Source organism: Anastrepha ludens, chromosome 2 (genome assembly GCF_028408465.1).
Source record: "Anastrepha ludens isolate Willacy chromosome 2, idAnaLude1.1, whole genome shotgun sequence".
NCBI classification, from domain to species: Eukaryota; Metazoa; Arthropoda; class Insecta; order Diptera; family Tephritidae; genus Anastrepha; species Anastrepha ludens.
Genome location: NC_071498.1, coordinates 17,607,341 through 17,628,986, shown reverse-complemented (window position 1 = coordinate 17,628,986; position 21,646 = coordinate 17,607,341). Strand labels below are relative to the sequence as shown.

Here is a 21,646-nt window from a genome sequence, read left to right as displayed (position 1 = left end):
TTTTTCAAATTTTGAACCACGCCATCAAATGTATCTTTTTAACATTTAACATTAACTTATTTTTACGTAACCACATATACAATGAGTCTAGATCCACCGCCGAAGTAGCCGAATGGGTTGGTGCATGACTACCATTCAGAATTCATAGGGAGTATAATGAAAATCTCATAAGTAAGTACTAGTCAGGAAAATTATATTTAAAGCCTTACAAATTCCAAAAGAGAATGAACTATTATTAAAAATTCGTTTATATTAAAACAGCAGGCGCAGCAAAGTAGTTATTTACGTTTTTTTTCATTATTTTGTATATTAAATAAATCTTCTTTGTGGAAATAAAATGTAAATTTGAATACGATCTCTTGTAATTTGAGGATTTTATTAAATATGCAAGTTGCAAAATAATTTTTGCTAATACTATTGTGAATAATTGATTTTCTACGACACGCGAATGCTCTCTAACATTATGATCACGAAACACATCTTGAGTTGATCTATGTATACCTGAAAAAGTTACAAATTCCGATTTTTAGCGGCGTTTGGCAATTTGTGTGTTTAAGAAGGGAGCGTATGAAAAAACATTGCAAAAATCAAATAATTATAAAATTTATGCAGACTGTTTCATTGTTATCTAGTTTTGAATTGATAGAGATCATAAACTGAAAGAAAAATGTGAGAACCATTTCGTCTATTTGTGTTCGGGAAAGATAGGGGTTTGATTCTTACAAAAAAAAAAAACACTTGAATTTGGTAAGAAAATCCGTAGAAAATACACAGACTTGTTCCTAGGGACGTTAAATATATAATATATGCTAGAAATTCAATGAAGCAGTTATAGTTAAGACATATTCAAATAAACTAACTTAAATATGCAATTGCTTTTGAAATATAGGCTGCAACTGTGATTTTAGGTGTCGCGGTAAAAGAGATGAATAGGTTTTTAATAAATTGATGCTCTCCTTTAGTACATTTTAGAGGAATAGAAAACAATTTATTGGTGAAAAAGAACACAGAAAAAGTGAAATAAAAAATCCCATACAAGAGCTGAAACAATCAGGCTTTATAGATACGAAAACAGCCAATAACAGAAATAGTTTTGTTACATGAAGGACACAACGTCGAAAGAGGTCATAAGGGAAAACAAACAATGAGAGATGAGGCTGAATCTTAAGGTGGATGCATTCATTTGTAGTATACAATATAAATATACGGAAATTTAATTGTTTAACTTTGTTTAAGATTAATCAAGATGCAATAGAAAAATAAAAATTTAAATGAAATCGTTTTCTATTTTCAGACTTAATTCCAGCTGATTTTCAAGAAACTGTATGTACCCGGTTACATATATAACTAATCTGTAGCCTAATCCAGCTGAGAATAATAATCGTTTCGTTGTCTAAAGAAGAGCTTTATATTCGTCTTTGAAATTGCATCTATGGGCCTCGATAAAGCGAACTCGGATTCTGATGCAAATTCAGCGGAAGACAATCAGCTAAATGGTAGTATAGGCAATAACAGTAAACAATATAATTTCTTTAATCAAAGTCTCTAAATCTCATTCCACACAACAAGATAAAAATGGATCCAGTTCTAGTAGCAATGTCAAAAACAACGGCGAAAGTAACAATAGCGAAATTAGTGATTCGACATCCAACAGCACTTCAGTGAATAAGCCTACATTATGTGTACAAAAAACAGCAAACGAATTTAAATTGCGAGTTGTACCATTAGAAAAATTATTAGAGAAACCATTAGTTGAGAAAGCTAACGACACCAAAATTTTAATATCAGAGCCACAGACAAGACGCAAGAACCGAATTACTTATCCTTCGATTGATTTAAGTGATAGTGAGGAGAGTGAGATAGACCAAGAGAAACAAAAACCAACTCCAAAAATTAAAAGATCGATCTCATTAAAATCGAACGAATTAGTTCTACCCGGAAACCCGAATCCGCCGATACTACTGAGCAAATTACAGAATCAGACAAGACGATTGCCTGAACGCAAGAACCGAAGTAATTGTGGGTTTATTGAGTTAAGTGATAGTGAGGGTAGTGAGATAGACCGAGAAAAAGAAGAGTCAGCCCCAAAAGTCAAGAAATCGATCTCGACAAAATCAAACGAATTGGCGCTACCCAGAAAGCCGAACCAGCCGCTAGCATTGAGCGAGTTACCCCGTATAAGGCAGTGTACTGTGCGCATAAAGCGCACTCATTTTCCTCAAACGTCCAGCGTCGCAACCCAAAGAGTGGTGGGTACTAAAGTTAATGGTAAAGATAATTCAATAAAAGCGCAGGGAAAACGCGATCGGAGCAACATCAACAACAGTTCATACTTTAACAAAAGATCGGCAGTATCAGTTAAAGCCCAAGTAATGAATTCGGATTCAGATGAATCTGAATCTATAACTCAAGAGAATGATATCGTCATAGACGAACATTCCGATGTTGAGTCGAATGCCAACAGCAGTGATAGTGAAGTGATACCGGCGCGTAAAAAACGCGTATTTAATAAAAGAAAAAAGAGTAGTGACGATGACTCTGACTTTGCACCGCAGCCAGCTGCAAAAAAACGAGGACGCCTTCGACGTGGCAAAGACAGCAGTGATGGGGACGACATTGATAACGTTAAGGGAAAGGGGAAGGGCAAAAAGAGTGTATCCTCGGATGATGAAGACGCCGATGAGACGAATAAAAACAAACGCAAACATATCCGCAAAATAATTAAAACCAAGGATCTGGACATAAGCACAAAGAATGCCACCAAGGAAGAGGAGGAACGGCGCAAACGTATAGAGGAACGTCAAAGGCTTTACAATCAAATCTATGAAAAGCCAGAAAATGTTGAAGTCACTGAATTAGTACTTGACTTCGATGAGGAAACTAAAAAACCCCTCCTTGAAGTTGATAAGGGAATCTTAAAGAAATTGAAGCCGCATCAAGTAACCGGTGTTAAGTTTATGTGGGATGCTTGTTTCGAAACAATTAAAGAATCTGAAGATAATGCTGGATCCGGATGTATTTTGGCTCATTGTATGGGGTTAGGAAAAACATTGCAAATTGTCACACTATCTCACACTTTATTGAAGAATTCAAGCCGAACAAGCGTAGAACGCGTATTAATAATAACACCTTTAAGTACTCTTAATAACTGGGCACGGGAATTCAAATACTGGATAGGATTTGCCACTAAACGTAGTGTAGAAGTATATGATATGTCCAAGTATAAGGACAAACCTACACGCATTTTCAAATTAAACGAATGGTTTGAGGAGGGTGGAGCATGCATAATCGGCTATGACATGTATCGCATACTGGCTAATGAAAAGGCAAAGGGTTTACGCAAGAAACAACGTGAGGTATTGCAGCGAGCGCTAGTCGATCCAGGTCCAGATCTGGTTGTATGCGACGAAGGTCACTTACTAAAAAACGAGAAAACATCCATTAGTAAAGCAGTAACAAAGATGAGAACCAAACGACGCATTGTTCTTACTGGTACACCCCTGCAGAATAATCTTAAAGAATGTAAGTGTTTCATTTGCTTTAATAGGGATAAATATAAGATTATAAACTTGTGGACATATAAAGTATATATGCTGAGAATATTCAGGATCTGGTTGGAGTAAATGTAAGTTTAAATGATTTTGCTATTCACTCTCGGATTATATTCGATTACAAACAAATATTTAACAACTGCTGCCTAATAATAGTTATGTGATTTTGTTATTTAGTTTAGTAGTCCTTTCATTAGGCCGGATCGATTTGTGGGGAGGCAAAAAATCGCCCATTGCTCTGTGAAAATCATATTCTAGGGATCAAAATAAGAAACTTTGCCGAAGGAACCATACCTCTAAAACAATTCTGATGTCGCCCAATTTGGGTCGAACTTTTAGTGTCTTTTGTGGGGAGGCAAAAAAATCGTCCATTGCTCTGTGAAAATCATATTCTAGGGATCAAAATAAGAAACTTTGCCGAAGGAACCATACCTCTAAAACGAATTCTGATGTCGCCCAATTCGGGTCGAACTTTTAGTGTCTTTTGTGGGGAGGCAAAAAAGTCGCCCATTGCTCTGTGAAAATCATATTCTAGGGATCAAAATAAGAAACTTTGCCGAAGGAACCATACCTCTAAAAAGAATTCTGATAGTTGTTCATGCTTCTATTATTTCGAACGCAGGTGTATGTCATGTCGTATGGTAATGCCCATTTCGATGTATTTCGAAATATCTGCACCTGAGCGCATTTTCACAGACCAATTTTAAACAGACGTATGTTTTCCATGCAAGTAATATATGTATATTTTAAATATAGATTAAAACGAACTTGGAATGCGGTTTCCCGAAAAATCTCTCCCACTCATAAAAATCTTGTTCCGTATATTCAGATTTTTCAAAATTTAGGCTTGTTTTAGACGAGTGCATGCTTGTTTAAAAAAACTTATAACTTCCCCTTAAAATGAAATGCAACTGCTCCTTTCCTCATATCTTCCAAGCTGAGGTGTATGTCATCTGTTATTGTTGTTGTGGTTGTTGTAGCAGTAATTTTGCCCTGTCAGTGTAGTGGTGACTAGCTCATCTAACGGTAGGCCCAGGAAACTGGTTGGTTCGACGGGTTGGGTCCCCCCAACCACCAGCGGGAGTTTCCCTGATCTCATACGCTGACGACTGCACGATAATGGCGTCGGGCAATGACATCGATGGCCTGTGTTCCAAAGTGAACAACTACCTCACCGACCTTTCTCGCTTTTTCACTGCGAGGAATCTCCAACTTTCCCCCACTAAGTCCACGGCGACCCTTTTCACCACCTGGACAAAGGAGGTCAAGCTGTCCCTTAAGGTAAAAGTCGACGACACACCAATTCCGACCGTGAATAACCCCAAAATTTTGGGTGTAACCTTTGACAGCTTGCTCTCCTTCTCTGCGCACACAACCGCAATTGCCACTAAAGTCCAAAATCGCAACAAGGTCCTCAAATCGCTGGCCGGCAGCACTTGGGGCAAGGACAAAGAACTGTTGCTTTCGACATTTAAGGCAATTGGCCGGCCGGTTCTAAACTATGCTGCGCCTGTCTGGTCGCCTGGTACTAGTGATTCGCAGTGGATAAAGCTTCAGACATGTCAGAATACCGCCATTCGGACAGCGACCGGGTGCCTCCTGATGTCACCCATACAACACCTGCACAACGAGGCACAAATGCTCCCAGTCGCGGAGCACAACAAACTGCTCAGCAAGCAGTTCCTGCTGGGGTGTTACCGCAGGTTTCACCCCTGCAGACACCTGCTTGAGCCTGAGCCGCCTCCCAGGCACGTCAGGAGACACCTCCTCGACTACGCTGACGAACTCCAGGACAAAACTGACCGAGACCTACTGGACCGGACAGTATTCAGACAGTCAATAAACGACATTCACCGGGAGTCCGTTACCACCTTCATGAACTCCCGTCCCGTGAATGCCGTAATCGGAGTCCAACCACCACCCATTGCAGATGAAGAGCTCCAGCTTCCCCGTGAGACTCGTGTAACATTGGCACAATTACGTTCTGGATATTGTAGCAGGTTAAACTCCTACTTATCCAGAATTGACCCCGACATACCAAACACATGTCCGGCATGTGAAGGTACCCCGCACGACACTAACCACCTCTTCACATGCCCCCTTAATCAGACTCATCTAACCCCCCTCTCCCTCTGGACCCAACCCGTCGAAACAGCATGTTTCCTGGGCCTACCCCTAGATGAGCTAGACGAAGACGACAGATGATATACCCACACTGACAGGGCTAACTATGCTGTTAAAACAACAACAACAACAACGGGTTGGGTCCAGAGGGAGAGAGGTGTTAGATGAGTGGGTTTGATGGGGCATGTGAAAAGGTGGTTAGTGTCGTATGTCGGGGTCGATTCTGGATAAGTAGGAGTTTAACCTGCTACAGTATCCAGAACGTAATTGTGCCAAGGTTACGAGGGACTCTCGGGGAAGCTGAAGCTCTTCGTCTGCAATTGGTGGTTGTTGGACTCCGATAACGGCATTCGGGGGTCGGGAGCTTAAGAAGGTGGTAAGGGTCTCCCGATGAATGTCGTTTATGGTCTGTCTGTACACTGTCCGATCCTGGAGTGGTCTGTCTGTTTTGCCCAGGATCTCGTCCACGTAGTTGAGGAAGTGCCTCCTGATGTGCCTGGGAGGTGGCTCAGCCTCAAGCAGGTGTCTGCATGGGTGAGGCCTACGGTGACACCTTAGCAGAAACTGCTTGCTGAGCAGTTTGTTATGCTCCTTCACAGGAAGCATGTGAGCCTCGACGTGCAGGTGTTGTATGGGGGACATCAGGAAACATCCTGTCGCGGTCCTAATTGCAGTATTTTGGCAGGTCTGGAGCTTCGTCCACTGCGTATCACTGGATCCAGGCGACCAGACAGGCGCAGCATGACATCTGTCATGTGCACAGATGAATTTTCGGAGAAACCTCCGAAATGAGCGAATTGCCATTTTGAGCAACAGGCTGCACTCGAGGCTTTGTCATCTCCTGAGGTTAAGTCCTCGCTAGTCAGCGAGTGTACCTGGAAACGAAGCGGGGGTGCGTTGGCTAGAGACATCTAGGCCTGGTTCGGCCAGAAGAAAAGCACCTATGCTCATCCTAACCCAGCGTTATCCTAGGTTTATTGAGGAAATTAATGAGGTATTGTGATGACCACAAAAGATCTCTAAGTCGAAGTACAAACCTCCCTTTGTTCTATTCTATTCCTTTCGCTTTTTCGTTTCGCTCTCAACTTCGCCTGACATTGTTTGCTTATGTGCAAATCATGTCGTGCACTTGAAAAGAGAGGGGATCTCTTTCGCTCTTCCTATTTGTGGTTTACGTCTTTATGGAGGAGCTTTTTCATGGCAGAACTGCATTCAGAGGCTTGCCATTGCCTGCCAAGGAGCGATCGCTATTAGAAAAAACCGTTTCTTCATTTTGGTGCTTCACGGAGATTCGAATTTACGCACCAACCCATTCGACTACGGCCGTCGATTTAATAATACTATTTTATTTTTGCAATGTAATATGACTATGAATAAGTTCGTGCGGTTTTACAACAGATGGCGTAACTTGATTATTATTCCATCGATCCACATTTCCAAACATTCATTGGAGAGCTACTGTCGTAAGGCACAAACGTCAGTATAAGTTTTTTATTTGAAGCGTAAACAACAATATTTTTACCACACTTGAAAATGTCGAATTTCGTGCCAAATAATGTGTTTTTGCGGGGAATTCTTCTTCATTATTTTAATATGAAGAAAAAAGCAGCCGAAAGTCATCGTATCTTGGTGGAAGTTTATGGTGAGCATGCTCTATCTGAGCGAACGTGCCAGAAGTGGTTTGCACGCTTTAAAAGTGGTGATTTTGGCTTGGAAGACGAAGAACGCGAGGGTGCGCCGCCAAAGTTCATGGATACCGAATTGGAGGAATTGCTCGATCAAGATCCGGCTCAAACGCAAGAAGAGGTTGCAAAAACTTTGGGAGTTGATCAATCAACCATTTCCAAACGTTTAAAAGCCATGGGAATGATCCGAAAGGTAGGCCATTGGGTGCCGTATGAATTGAAGCCAAGAGACGTTGAACGCCGTTTTATGGCATGCGAACAACTGCTTCAACGGCACAAAAGAAAGGGTTTTTTGCATCGAATTGTGACTGGCGATGAAAAGTGGGTCCATTACGACAATCCAAAACGTCGGGCAACGTATGGATACCCTGGCCATGCTTCAACATCGACGTCGGCGCAGAATATTCATGGCCTGAAGGTTATGCTGTGTATCTGGTGGGACCAGCTGGGTGTTGTGTATTATGAGCTACTGAAACCGAATGAAACGATTACGGGGGATGTCTACCGACGACAATTGATGCGTTTGAGCCGAGCACTGCGAGAAAAACGGCCGCAATACGCCGATAGACACGACAAAGTTATTTTGCAACATGACAATGCTCGGCCACATGTTGCACAAGTGGTCAAAACATACTTAGAAACGCTCAAATGGGATGTCCTACCCCACCCGCCGTATAGTCCAGACCTTGCGCCATCCGATTACTATCTCTTCCGATCGATGCAACATGGCCTGGCTGACCAGCACTTCCGTAATTACGATGAAGTCAAAAAATGGATCGATTCGTGGATTGCGGCAAAACCGACCGAATTTTTCACAAAGGGAATCCGTGAATTGCCAGAAAGATGGGAAAAAGTAGTAGTAAGCGATGGACAATATTTTGAATATTAAATTTGTAACCATTTTACGTCAATAAAGTTTCAAATTTCGAAAAAAAAACCGCACGAACTTATTCATAGTTCATTATGTATATTTGGTATTTACCATAGCTACACAACTGCATATATCAATTAATAGGCGACTTTGTTTCACGTAAAGTAAATATTTTTTTTATATTGCAATAATATTTTTATTTATTATGCGAAGTGAAATCGCAGTAATTACTTTGAAATGCTAAGGTGTAACTATAAGCAGGACTAAAACAATCGATGCGACTCGTATTTCATTCGGCCATTTTTTTTACCGTGCTTTACTGCGTAGACTAGAGGTGTGCTGTTTACTTGAATGTGCGCATTTATTTCCATTCACTCATTTTGCTTGTTTTTTTTTCATTCGCCTGTGGAACAGAATCATTATGACGCAAAATAAAACTCTGTTAGAAAAGTTGTGGCTTGACTCATAATATGGAGCATATATGTATGTACATAAATATTTCGGAGGTATTCTCAGATTGATACTGCACCATTGCTTAAAAAATGCCCACTGTGGACATAAAGCCTCAAATATTTTCCAACAGCGGTGCGTCGGCAGAAAATGACCTTCCTCCGGCTACATTTCTGCCATAAAAAGCTTGATCAAAATCATCTGCCGTTCTGAGCAGAGAAGCTTGTCTTAAACACATTTTATGTTATCAATCGCCTAACCTAGTTTTGCATATATCAATAAACAGTTAGCCACAATTTAATATTTTAAACATATTGTCAATATGAAATTGAATACATACATTTTTGTAGTTTTTTTTTTAATATGAAATTTAATACGGTTTTTTTTTTTAATTTACAATAATTTTTTTATTTTATTTTTTTTTTTCAATATGAAATTTAATAAATTTTTGTTTTTCAATATCAAATTAAATTTTTTTCCATATGAAATTTAAAAAAGTTTTTTTTTAATATGAAATTTAATAGATTTTGTTTGTTTGTTTTTTTCAATATGAAATTTAATAAATTTTTTTTTAATATGAAATTTAATACATTTGTTTTGTTTTTTTAATATGAAATTTAATATATATTTTTTTCAATATGAAGTGTAATACATTTTTTTTTTTTTTTTTTTTTTTTTTTTTTCAATATGAAATTTAGTCTTTTTTTTTTTTCAATATGAAATTTAATACATTTTTTGTTTTTAATATGAAATTTAATAATATATTTTTTTTTTTAATGTGAAATTTAATACACTTTTTTTCAATATGAAACTTAATATTTGTTTTTTTTTTTTTTTTTTTTTTTTTTTTTTCAATATGAAATTTGGTTGGTTGGTTGGTTTAAGGGTGACCCCGCATCGGAGTGCCACATAGACCGCAAGTTGGGTCCGTTGTGTTGCCCTAAAGCTCATTATTTTAAATGACTTCCCCACCTAACCGAGATTTTTATTGTAGATTTTGGTCAAAGATATTAATTCGTTTCGAAAATTTGATGAGAGATTCGATTTTCAGGTCCGAGAGTACTGAAAGATTGTCAATTGTTGGAGAGCCTAGAAGAGCGAGTCGACTTCTGGCTAGACCCGGACAACTGCACAGCAAATGTCTGCTCGATACTTCCTCATTTTCGTCCTCGCAGTATCTGCACAGGTCGTTTTGAGGAACCCCGAGCCGACGTGCGTGAGTGTCCAAAAGGCAGTGGCCGGTGATAAGAGATGTTATATGCCTTAGTTCGTGTTTCGAAAGACTTATAAGGGTTTTTGTCTGTTTCAGATTGTAGAATGGCCAGATTTGTCTGGTCGTAACGCAAGTAGTTTCCAGCCACCTCCGATCAGCAATGCTGTGAAATTCTCGATAGATGAGCATTTTACATGTTGAGAGCGGAATGTGGATTGTGGGTAAGTTACTAACATTTGATTGCGCAGCTCCAGCTCTTGCGAGCTCATCAGCTTTGCAGTTACCTTCGAATCCACTGTGACCCGGTATCCAGATTACTTGGACAGAATTCTGAACAGTTATCTCGTTAAGAGATAAGAGACAGGATCGAATCACGTCTGAGTGGGTATAAGAGGAGCTGAGTGCTCGAACGGTGAAAAAGCGGGAGCAGTTTTCGCAGCATACCAGATAGCGCATACTTCCGCTTGGAATACGCTACAGTAGTCGGGTAATCTAAATGATAGATTGATGTGAGGGGAATTGGAAAAGATTCCAAATCCCACTTTGCCGTCTTGTTTTGAACCATCTGTATATATAGTCAGAGGGCCATTGATTTCGGTTAGATTTGTCTTCCATTCTTTCCTAGTTGGGAGTGAACAGGAGAATAGCAAGGGTGGTTACATGATAGTCTATGTCGGAAGAGATAACAGTGTTCCTGTTCAGTATGACCGAATGGCCAAGATCCATTTCGATATAGCATTCATGCGGGTCGCTGCTTTCGCTGCAATCGCTTTGCCAGCCAGATCGATAGGGAACAAGTGAAGCAACGTGTTTAGAGCCTTAGTAGGTGTTGTACTTAAGCATCCTGTTACCAGGAGGCAGGCTGTTCTTTGAACTCGATCAATTGTGGCTACTCTACACCGTTTTTCGAGTGCTGTCCACCATACAACCACACCGTAGAAGAGTATCGGTTTGATGATCGAGGTATATATCCAATAAATGATCCGAGGTGAAAAACCCCAGGTTTTGCCTATAGCTTTCTTACAAGTATAGAGAGCTATGAAGGCTTTTTTACATCTATTTTCGATGTTCAATTTCCAACTCAACTTCCTATCTAGAATAACTCCTAGATATTTAGCTGAATCAGATAGAAGTAATGATTCCCCTTTTAAAGTTATTGTTTGCAGTGGAGGAGATTGTTGTTTCCTATTGAAGAGAACAAGATCTGTCTTTGCTGGATTCGCATTTAGTCCGCATTCGGTGCACCATTTTGACAGAATATTGATTGAGCGTTGCATGAGCTCAGTGAGGGTATTCAGGTGTTTGCCTGACACGCAGAGAGCAATATCATCTGCATAGGCTACAACCTTGCAGCCTGCTTTTTCGAGATTTCGAAGCAAACTGTTTACAGCGAGATTCCAAAGAAGGGGTGCGGCTTAACCCAAGCTCTGAAGTGATTATTCTATTTTGGAGCATTTGTTCGATCATCTTTCGGATGGAGTAATTGATACCCAATTTGGCAATTTCAGACAAAATAGCGTTGGGTTCAATATTATTAAAAGCACCTTCTATGTCCATAAATGCGACAAGAGAGTACTCTTTATTGTGAAGGGAAGTTTCCACTGTTTGCACCAGTGAATGAAGTGCCGTTTCAGTCGATTTCCGTTTAGTGTAGGCATGTTGTGCCTCAGAGATCAACTTAGTATCAAGTTGGGTTTTGATTTGCTCATCTAAGACTTTTTCAAAAGCCTTTAAGCAAAAAGAGGTTAGGCTAATGGGCCTGAAGTCGTTTGGTTTCCGTTTTCGGAATGAATACTACCTTCGATTTCTTCCAAATTGTCGGAAGGTAGGAGAGATTTAAACACTTGTTAAAGATCCTTGTTAACCAAGGCAGTAGAATTTCCAGTCCTTCTTGAAGTTCTGCTGGAATGATGTTGTCAGGACCTGGTGATTTAAATTTTTTAAAACTTAGTATTGCTGTAGAGATGCTATTAGAGCTGATTAGATCTGATCTATTCCCATAATTACTCTGAAGAGTGCTGGGAAGTGCAGGTAAGTTGGCAACACAGCCTGGAAAGTGAGATTCTAGAAGTATTCTAAGAGTGTGGTCAGTTGAAGTAGTCCAAGTTCCATCTTGAGTCATGATAAAACTGGGAGAGACTGGGTTTGATGCAAGAATCTTGCGTAGTCTGCTTACTTCTGAAGTGTTCTCTAATTCTTGAGTGTATGATCGCCAGGATGTGCGTTTTGCACTTCTGACAGCTTTCTTAAAGTCTTTGAGACATTGTCGATATTCTTCCCATTCGTCTGTTATTTTAGATTGGTTAAAGAGTTTCCGAGTTCGATTGCGACGTTCTGAGATTTCTGGAGTCCACCAAAAAGGTTTATGCACCTCCTGTTTTTGTCAGGGGACAAGATTGTCGTGCTGCGCTTTGACACGTCTTCGTTATCATGTTGACAGCGTTTTCGATATCGTTTTTATTTGTCATTTCAAACTGCCTGATATCAGGAAGTCCATTGGCAAGATGTTCTTTATATTTGATCCAATTCATACGTTTTTTGTTAAGGTACTTCATGGGTTTTGCCGTTTCGGCTTGAAATGAATGAAATTTAATACACTTTTTTTTTTCAATATGGAATTTAATATTTGTTTTTGTTTTTGTTCTTCAATATGAAATTTAATACGTTTTTTTTTTCGAAATGAAATTTAATCTTTTTTTTTTCAATATGAAGTTTAATAAATTTTTTTTTTAATATGAAATTTAATACATTTTTTCAATATGAAATCTAATACATTTTTTTTGATATGAAATTTAATAAATTTTTTGTTTTTAATATGAAATTTAATAATTTTGTTTTATATACTCTTTTTTTCAATATGAAATTTAATATTTGTTTTTGTTCTTCAATATGAAATTAGATTCGTTTTTTTTTCGATATGAAATTTAATACCGTTTTTTTTTCAAACATGAAATTTAATAAATTTTGTTGTTTTGTTTTTTTTAATATGAAATTTAATAATTTTTTTTCAATATGAAATTTAATACATTTGTGTTTTCAATATGAAATTTAATAAATTTTTTTTGTTTATTTTAATATGAAATTTAATATATATATTTTTTTAATATGAAATTTAATACCCTCTTTTCAATATGAAATTTAATATGATTTTTTTTCGATATGAAATAAAATTTTTTTTTTTTTTTTTTTTTTTTTTTTTTTTTTCAATATAAAATTTAATAACGCTTTTTTGTTTTTTTTTTTTTTAATATGAAATTTAATAATTTTTTTCAATATGAGATCTAATACATTTTTTTCGATATGAAATTTAATAAATTTTTTGTTTTTAATATGAAATTTAATAATTTTGTTTTATATACCCTTTTTTTCAATATGAAATTTAATATTTGTTTTTGTTTTTGTTCTTCAATATGAAATTTAATACGTTTTTTTTTTTTTCGATATGAAATTTAATATTTTTATTTTTTAATATGAAATTTAATACTTTTTTTTTAATATGAAATTTAATACCTACATTTTTTTTTTAATATGAAATTTAATACATTTTTTATTTTATTTTATTTTTTTGTTTTTCAATATGAAATTTAATACATTTTTTTTTGTTTTCAATATGAAATTTAATAAATTTTTTTATTGCAGATTATTGCATGATACAGTTCATTAAACCCAATCTTCTTGGCACCTATAAAGAGTATTTAAATCGTTTTGTAAATCCGATTACCAATGGCCAGTATACAGATTCAACCGAGCGAGATATTCGCTTGATGAAGCATCGATCCCATATTTTACACAAAATGTTGGAGGGCTGCATTCAACGGCGCGATTATTCGGTGCTGGCACCCTATCTACCGCCGAAACACGAATACACTGTTTACACAACTCTGTCTGAACTGCAACAGCAGATATACGAATATTACATGACGACCCAGCGTGACTTTAGTGATATTACCGGAAAAGGCGCACGATTATTTCAAGATTTTCAGGATTTGCGTCGAATTTGGACTCATCCGATGAATTTACGAAAGAACAGTGACACGGTTATTCGCAAGCGGCAGCAGGCTAATGACTCCGATTCAATGGAGGATTTTATTTGTGACGACGATGATGACGAGGCAGAGACTGGCACTGGATCTGATACATCGGTTGATTCATCGAAGTCATTCCCTAGCGGCGGTGAGGGCAGCGGCAATGCCACTGCACGGAAGGGTGCTAAAGGCACTCGTACACGGAGTGGTAAACAGGCAGACAAAGAAAGTGACGTAGAAGAGTTGGAACCGTCACAACCAGAAGCTGATCCATCAGAATGGTGGAAGTGTTTGGTTGATGAAAAAGAGTTAAACAACATAAATCATTCCCCGAAATTGGTGATACTAATGAATTTGTTGCAAGAATGTGAGGTTATTGGCGACAAACTTCTAGTGTTTTCACAGTCCTTGCAATCTATTGACGTCATTGAACATTTTTTGGCATTAATAGACAGTAAGACGAGAGGATACGAATACGAAGGTAACAACAGAACTTATAAATAGCGTGCATTTACTAAAAGATTTGTGTTTTCTTCAGGTAATGTTGGTGATTTTAAAGGCTTTTGGCAGCCGGGTATAGATTATTACCGCCTTGACGGCTCTTGTTCTGTTGAAAGTCGTGAGGCTATGTGTAAGAAGTTTAACGATGTTGGCAATTTACGTGGTCGCCTATTCCTCATCTCTACACGAGCTGGAGGCTTGGGCATCAACTTGGTTGCAGCAAATCGTGTGGTCATTTTCGATGTTTCTTGGAATCCTTCCCACGATACTCAAAGCATTTTTCGGGTTTATCGCTTTGGTCAGGAGAAGCCTTGCTATATTTATCGTCTTATAGCCATGGGTACCATGGAGCAGAAGGTTTACGAGCGTCAAGTGGCGAAACAGGCAACGGCTAAGCGCGTAATAGATGAGCAACAAATATCTCGCCACTATAATCAATCCGATCTTCAAGAACTTTACTCCTTTGAACTAAAGCCAGCCACTGAACGAGAAATACCGATTTTGCCCAAGGACCGCCTATTTGCAGAGCTGCTTAGCAAACATGACTCATTGATTTTTAAATATCATGAGCATGACTCACTTTTAGAGAACGAGGAAAGTGAGAATCTCAACGACGCCGAACGCAAGGCTGCTTGGGCGGAATATGAAGCCGAAAAGACGCGTAGTGTGCAAACAGCCCAATACATGTCTTACGACCGAAGTGCTTTTGGTGGTCAATTTGGTAACGCTGCAGGTGGTGTAACCTCTAATCGCATCTTTGGTTTCCGTTCGGATATTTTGTTGCAGCTACTAAATATGAAGATAGTAAAGGATCATCCAGAAATAACACAAAATCAAGCCGTACAGCTTGTGCCCACATACTTGCAACATTTGTATACCGAAATGAATAACAACAATCCTGCAATGTATAAAGATCTTTTATCCTTACACGCCACACTCGCCCATCCCAGCGGTATGTATATGAGTCCCCTGTTGTTCGCAAATCAGAATCCAAGTGCAGCAGGCTACTACCAAGCAGCTGTTGGGCCGGATGGACAACAGCCGCCAGTAGTAGATCAAAACCCGGCAGCTGCCCCATCTGGTGCAGTATTGAATGCAGCCCCAACCGGATTTAAAGATAATGAAGTATACGAGATTGATTAAACAGTTATTTCTTGGTACAAGGTTCGCTCCCCTTAAAATTTGTAAATGATGATTTCGTTGAGAGTGATCTTCATACATTTTCTGATGCTGCTAGAACGTTAATTTTTTTTTTAATTTCCCCCAAAATGTGGGAAATGCCTACTACGAGTATGCACATAATCATATAACAATTACTACGTTTAACAATATCCTATTTTAAAAATACCAATTTTATATAATAGAATGCTAGAAAAAAAATCGGAATTAGATCGTTTACATAAGTTTAATTTTTTTATTTCACATTGATTATTAATCTAAGAAAATACATATATTATTATTAATAAACATAGACATCCTTTTTTGCAAAAATAGAAATGTGTGTATAACACAAATAATTGCAAGCACATAAATAATTTGAGTGACGACATTAAATAAATATATCAAAGAAAACAAAATCCTATTGTCCATTGGTGTCTTCTTGAACTAAAAGTCTGATTTCATAAGCGCTTTAAAGCAAAGCTTGAAGCTCAAAACGCATAATACTTCAAGGTAGGTTGGTATCCTAAATGGGCCAAGTCGCTCAATAACCACGCCCATCTCCCATAAAATGGTAGTGTTCAAAAAAAGAAAAAAAAAAACGTGATAGCTCTGTTATAAATAAGCCAAAGCAACACACATTTAGTCCAAATATTGATACAAAAAAATAAAATAAAAGGAAACAACGATGCAAATGCAGGTATCTCAATAAGGACTAAATAAAACTCGTCCAAACTTGTTGATTGGCGCTATAACCGGTTAAGCGATTTTGGCCGAGTCTAACAAATCGCGCTAGTTGGACACGCCAAGTAAAGTCAAATTCTAATATTTCCAACAAAGAGTAGGCCTTCCTCTTCCTGAATACTTTCACAGCCGAAGCATTTTATCTCTTCGGACGACATGGCGCAGCCAACAAAGCCGCTGGACCTTTATTCGCCGCGCTGTGTCTATATCGTCGTAAGCTCATCGTTCCATCACCTGCGATATTCGCCTTTGCCAACGTACAAAGGTTCAAAAATCTTCCGCAGAATCATCTCAAACACTCCAAGCGACGCTTCATCGGATATTGTTGTTGCTGTTGTTGTTGTTGTAGCAGTACCTTAGCCCTGTGAGTGTAGCGTAATCACCGGTCGTCTTCGTCTAGCTCATCTAACGGTGGGGCCAGAAAACTAGCTGTTTCGACGGGTCCAGAGGGAGAGGGGTGTTAGATAAGTGGGCTTAATAGGGCATGTGAAAATGTGGTTAGTGTCGTGCGGAGGGCCTTCACATGCTGGACATACGTTTAGTATGCCGGGGTCGATTCTGGATTAGTAGGAGTTTAACTTGGTACAATATCCAGAACGTAATTGTGCCAAGATTACACGGGACTCTCGGGGAAGTTAGAGCTCTTTATCGGATATTGTCATCGTCCACGCTTCTGCGCCATACTTTAGGACGGGCATGATGAGAGCCTTGTAGAGTGCTAGTTTTGTTTGTCGAGAGAGAACTTTCCTACTCAATTGCCTACTTAGTCCAAAGTAGAGCTTGTTGACAAGAGAGATTCTCCGTTGATCGCTTTACCTCTTTACCCAGTTTGGAAAAAAGCAGAACTAACAGAGCGGTTGTTAAGGCAGATGATGTGAATGGTACGCTCTTATAAAAAATTGTGCCTGAGCGATTAAGTTCTGCGGCTCGTACGATCCTTTCCAACATCAGGTGAAAGAATTCACACGACAGCGAGTCACCCTGTCTGAAACCTCGTTGTTATCAAACGGCTCGGAGAGGTTCTTCCCAATTCTGACGGCGATGCTACTATTGAGCAACGTCATTTTGCATACCTTATTAGTTTTACGGCGATACCAAATTCAGACATCGCGGCATGCAGATAACTCCTTTTCGTACTGTCGAATGCAGCTTTAAAATCGACAAAAAGGTGGTGTGTGTCGACTATCCTTCCGTGAGTCTTTTCCAAGACTTGGCGTAATCTGAATATTTGGTCGATGGTAGACTTTTCAGGTCTAAAGCCAGAGTGATAAGGTCCTGATTGGATAGTGGGCTTCAGCCTTTTACACAATTCGCTCGCTAGAACCTAATACGCAATATTTAGAAGACGATTAGTCTTCTAGGTAATAGACACAGATTACAGAATCACCGTTCTTATGGATTGCGCAGAGCACACTTAAATTCCAATCGGCAGGCCTTATTTCATCCGACCATATTTTGCATAGAAGCTGATGCAGGCAATGGCAAACCTCCGAGTGCATTTCTGCCATGAAAAAGCTCCTCATAAAAATAGCTGCTGTTTGGAATCGGTTTGAAAGTGTAGGTGCCTCCATTTGTGGAACAACATCAAGACGCACTCCACAAATAGGAGGAGGAGCTCGGCCAAGTACCCAAAAAGGGTGTACGCCCCAATTATACCTATATATATAATCTGGTACTGCAGACTAACAAGTTTCAAGGCCATGTGAAGTCACGCAGCCTCTGTTCGTTATCGGATGTTTCCTTGTGCAAGCGGAATTTCCCGACTGTAGGACCAAAAATACCCTCGTTGCCCGTCGTGGCTTTCAAGTCGCCAAGCACGATTTTTATGTCGTGGCGGAGGTAGGGCTCAGAAACGTTCCAATCATTGATCTAATCGTCCTTCTTTTCCGTCGGGGCTTGCGCCCTCGCCGAGATGAGCAAGATGTTGAAAAATTCGCTTTGATGTGGATTATTGCGAGACGCACGCCCAATGGAGTGAACGAAAGTACTTGGTGACGACATCTGTCTCCCACTACAAACACCGAATTTATGCTCCTTTACAAGGCTGTAGCAGTCGCAAGGTCCAATGTGTTTCTTGCCTTGCCCCGTCCATCGCACCTCCTGAATTTAAGTGATGTCAGCCTTTGTTCTTCGGAGAACATTAACCAGCCGGGCAGAGGTACCCCATTTACGGACAGGACAATGCATGTGCATGCCCTCAAATCATAGTCCTTAGATTGTTGTTGTTGTTGTTGTAGCAGTATACATATCCCTGCCAGAGTTATGTCGATCACCGGACATCTTCGCCTACCTCATCTAACGATAGGCCCAGGAAACGTGCTGTTTCGACAGGTTGGGTCCAGAGGGAGAGGGGTGTTAGATGAGTGGGTTTAATAGGGCATGTGAAAAGGTGGTTAGTGTTGTGTATTTACTCAACGAAAAAAAAAAAACAGTCTGTCGGTCGGGGGCAGCAGCATAAAATTGTAACATCAAAACAGACACAGCAAATTGGAAGAGAAGGGACCTACAGTTTCATGCTGCCGCTTTAAATAGCGCACCTTTTAAGAAAAAGAATGCGGATTGACCCATTTTACGTAAATTTTCAGTCGATTGAAAGAAATGTGACTAATAAGAACTGAATAAATCTACAATTTTTGGGATATTCACATTTAATCGTATTCAATATAGCTGGTTTACAATTATACTCTATATGTATATTTGAAGATTGAATTTACATAAATGAAGCGCAAAATTAAATTTTAAACTATTGACTATTATGCTTTTTTAGATGACGGTTAAGACTGAATTTAAGTTCAAACGATTTTCCACATATCTGGCAGTTAAATCCAGATTTTTCCACATGTTGCTGATAGTGCGTACAAAGTTGTTCAGTGCTTGAAAAAGTCTGTGTACATTTTGGGCAAGCGAAATCTTTTGACGCTGCGGAATAACTATCACTATCACAAGTTTCCTCGTCAGAAGAAATAATTTGCGTGACTGCATCATTATTACATGAGGTGTATGAGTTTCCCTCATTGACTCCGGTGCCTTTGTTAGTATTTGGTAAATTTGTAGTAGGCACTTGCAGGATATCTGCTGGGTCTTGGTAGTGGAATTGTTCGCTTTGAAGGTCCGAACTAGCGTAAGACTCAGTATCGAAAGTATTTGGCATCAAATGGCATTGCAGCTTATGTGCATTTAATTCGTATTGGGTGGTATAAAACTGATTGCATTGACTACAAGACGAAGATTGTTCTGCCAACAACTTATTGCGAGTGTTATTCTCTTCTGTTGTGATTGACAGATTCTCTTCTTGTGCATGTATTTGCCAAATATGTGCCTCAAGCACGTTTTCTGTCTGAAATACTAAAAACAAAATTTAACAAAAAATCGCAATATCATTAGTTTTCTCTTTACCTTCATCACAGTAAGAGCACGACCACGATCTCAATTTATGCCCCCGCATATGAATTTTCATCTTTTTCCCCAAGACGCCTAAATAGAATATGAAATAATCTGGTACATTCACATTGTAAATCGAATAACGAGGTTTTTACTTACGTTTACCACAAGTGGTACATTCGATCTTTGAATGTATTGCTCTGGTATGTTCCTTAAGAGTTGCGCGAGAGTCACAGAAAAAGCCGCACTGAGCGCACTTAATATGTTTGCTTATTCTGTGCCATTTCAGATGAAACTTTAGGCGGGTAGCAGTAGAATTTTTGAATTCTTTTCCGCATATGTGACACACCAAATCTTTTATTTCATGTATTCGCTTCATATGTTGCCTATGTAACTCTGCACTAACAGACATATGGCGACATAAACTACACTGAACCGATGTTGATACTTCTTGGTTTGGTTCAAATGGGGGCAGCTGGTTTACCGGTTCATCCAAAAGCTGAGATACTGGAGAATCAAGACTATTTGAATTGGAATTCGTAAGATAGCTTATGTTGTGTGCAAAGTTTGTTTCTTCTGATGTTTCCATTTGATTACTACTGGTGTTAAATGTTTCTTTCACTCCAAGAATAATGCTCTCATTTTGACCCGCAGCATCATCTGGACTTTCTTCTTTGATAGGAACATGTGGAATCTTGAATGGTGTAAAACCACCTCCTCCCTCGCCGTTGTACTCATTGTCGCTAATGTCGTCTACGTAAATAAAATCACAAATATTTTCAGTTTTCTCATCCGGATCGGTTAGCTCCTTTTTAATATATAATTTATTCTCTGCTCGTACATTGTAAAAATGTCTCCATTGGGTTTGTAGTTCAACGCAAAGCCCACGAAATTTGAACATCTTTTGAAATTCAAGTATACAACAGGTGCAAATATACTGCGGCAAGCCATCGTCCTTTATAATCTGTTGAAATAACATTCATTCACTATTGATTTTTACAATGATTTACGGGTACTCACCTGAACACTCCATGCAGCTAATTCAGTACGAATATTTGACAAATCGTATTCATCAGTTGATGAATCGAAAAACTTGCGCAGAAAATTTGATGTTGTCAAATAGAAAATACCACATGTACGGCATGGCTCTATACCATCCATTATATCTCCGTTTCCCGCCATGGCAATCAAAACTTTTTAATTTAATGTATTGTTTATCAAAGCATCCGACAAATAGCAAAAACTTAAAACTGAAACTCTATCTACTCTATGTGACAATTTTGATCAAAACTTATCGTAGTTACCAGATTGCTAAGAAAAACTATTACACGTAATATTCTACTGTAATAATAGTTGCGTTCAATAACACAAAAATTCGTATAGCCATTGCTATTTATTTATTGCAGTTTTAACAAAAAAATTATAATAATCTTAATAAGTGAGAAGAATATATGGCAAAGTATTATAATTTTTGCAAGTAGGCGTTCGGTAATGCTAAAAAATTACCCACCACCCAAAACTTGAGAGAGCAAAGTGACAGTTCAATGCAAGAAAAACTTGTGATCATATGACCACATGATTGACCGTTGTGTAAACAAACCAATTTAGCTTTTGAAATTAAAATTTCAATTTCGGCTTGAAATTTGCAGTTTATAGTCAAGAACGATAACATACAAATTTAATAACTACAAATTTCAACAAAGTAATCAATATTACATAGTGAGAATTTGGACTGTCGTCTTTCAAATGGGATGGGTTTTAAATGACACGCCCTCTTGCCCTCCGTTCACCACAACAAAATCAGTAGGTGATCAACCAAACATCCTCTCTGAATTGTTGAAATTTGTTCAATATACATGCATATGTATGAATAAAACGAAAATTTACACATTTAAAAAGCAGTTTTGAGGATATTTTTGTATTAATTTGTCCAAGTGCATTCC

General features: G+C 38.5%; 2 protein-coding genes across 4 annotated transcripts; one reads left to right on the top strand and one right to left on the bottom strand.

The window, feature by feature from the left end:
- The first annotated feature begins 474 nt into the window (after positions 1 to 474).
- LOC128864077 (transcriptional regulator ATRX homolog) lies at positions 475 to 15,997 on the top strand. Of its 3 annotated transcripts, XM_054103581.1 has the most exons (6): positions 475 to 747; positions 963 to 1,169; positions 1,295 to 1,496; positions 1,570 to 3,522; positions 13,534 to 14,400; positions 14,458 to 15,997. In XM_054103581.1, exons 3-6 carry the CDS (start codon positions 1,433 to 1,435, stop codon positions 15,561 to 15,563), a joined length of 3,990 nt encoding a protein of 1,329 aa, XP_053959556.1. In that variant the 5' UTR covers positions 475 to 747; positions 963 to 1,169; positions 1,295 to 1,432; the 3' UTR covers positions 15,564 to 15,997. The 3 variants fall into 3 exon arrangements, with proteins under 3 accessions (XP_053959556.1, XP_053959563.1, XP_053959547.1); XM_054103588.1 differs by lacking the exon at positions 963 to 1,169 and having other exon boundaries at positions 475 to 669; XM_054103572.1 differs by lacking the exon at positions 963 to 1,169.
- A 2,963-nt stretch (positions 15,998 to 18,960) lies between these two features.
- Positions 18,961 to 20,997, bottom strand: LOC128856561 (oocyte zinc finger protein XlCOF6). The gene is made up of 4 exons (XM_054091869.1): positions 20,724 to 20,997; positions 19,863 to 20,667; positions 19,719 to 19,796; positions 18,961 to 19,667 (listed from the first exon to the last, which is right to left on the bottom strand). The coding sequence occupies exons 1-4, from the start codon at positions 20,883 to 20,885 to the stop codon at positions 19,066 to 19,068; spliced, it is 1,647 nt and encodes a 548-aa protein (XP_053947844.1). The 5' UTR covers positions 20,886 to 20,997; the 3' UTR covers positions 18,961 to 19,065.
- Between the last annotated feature and the right edge of the window lie 649 nt (positions 20,998 to 21,646).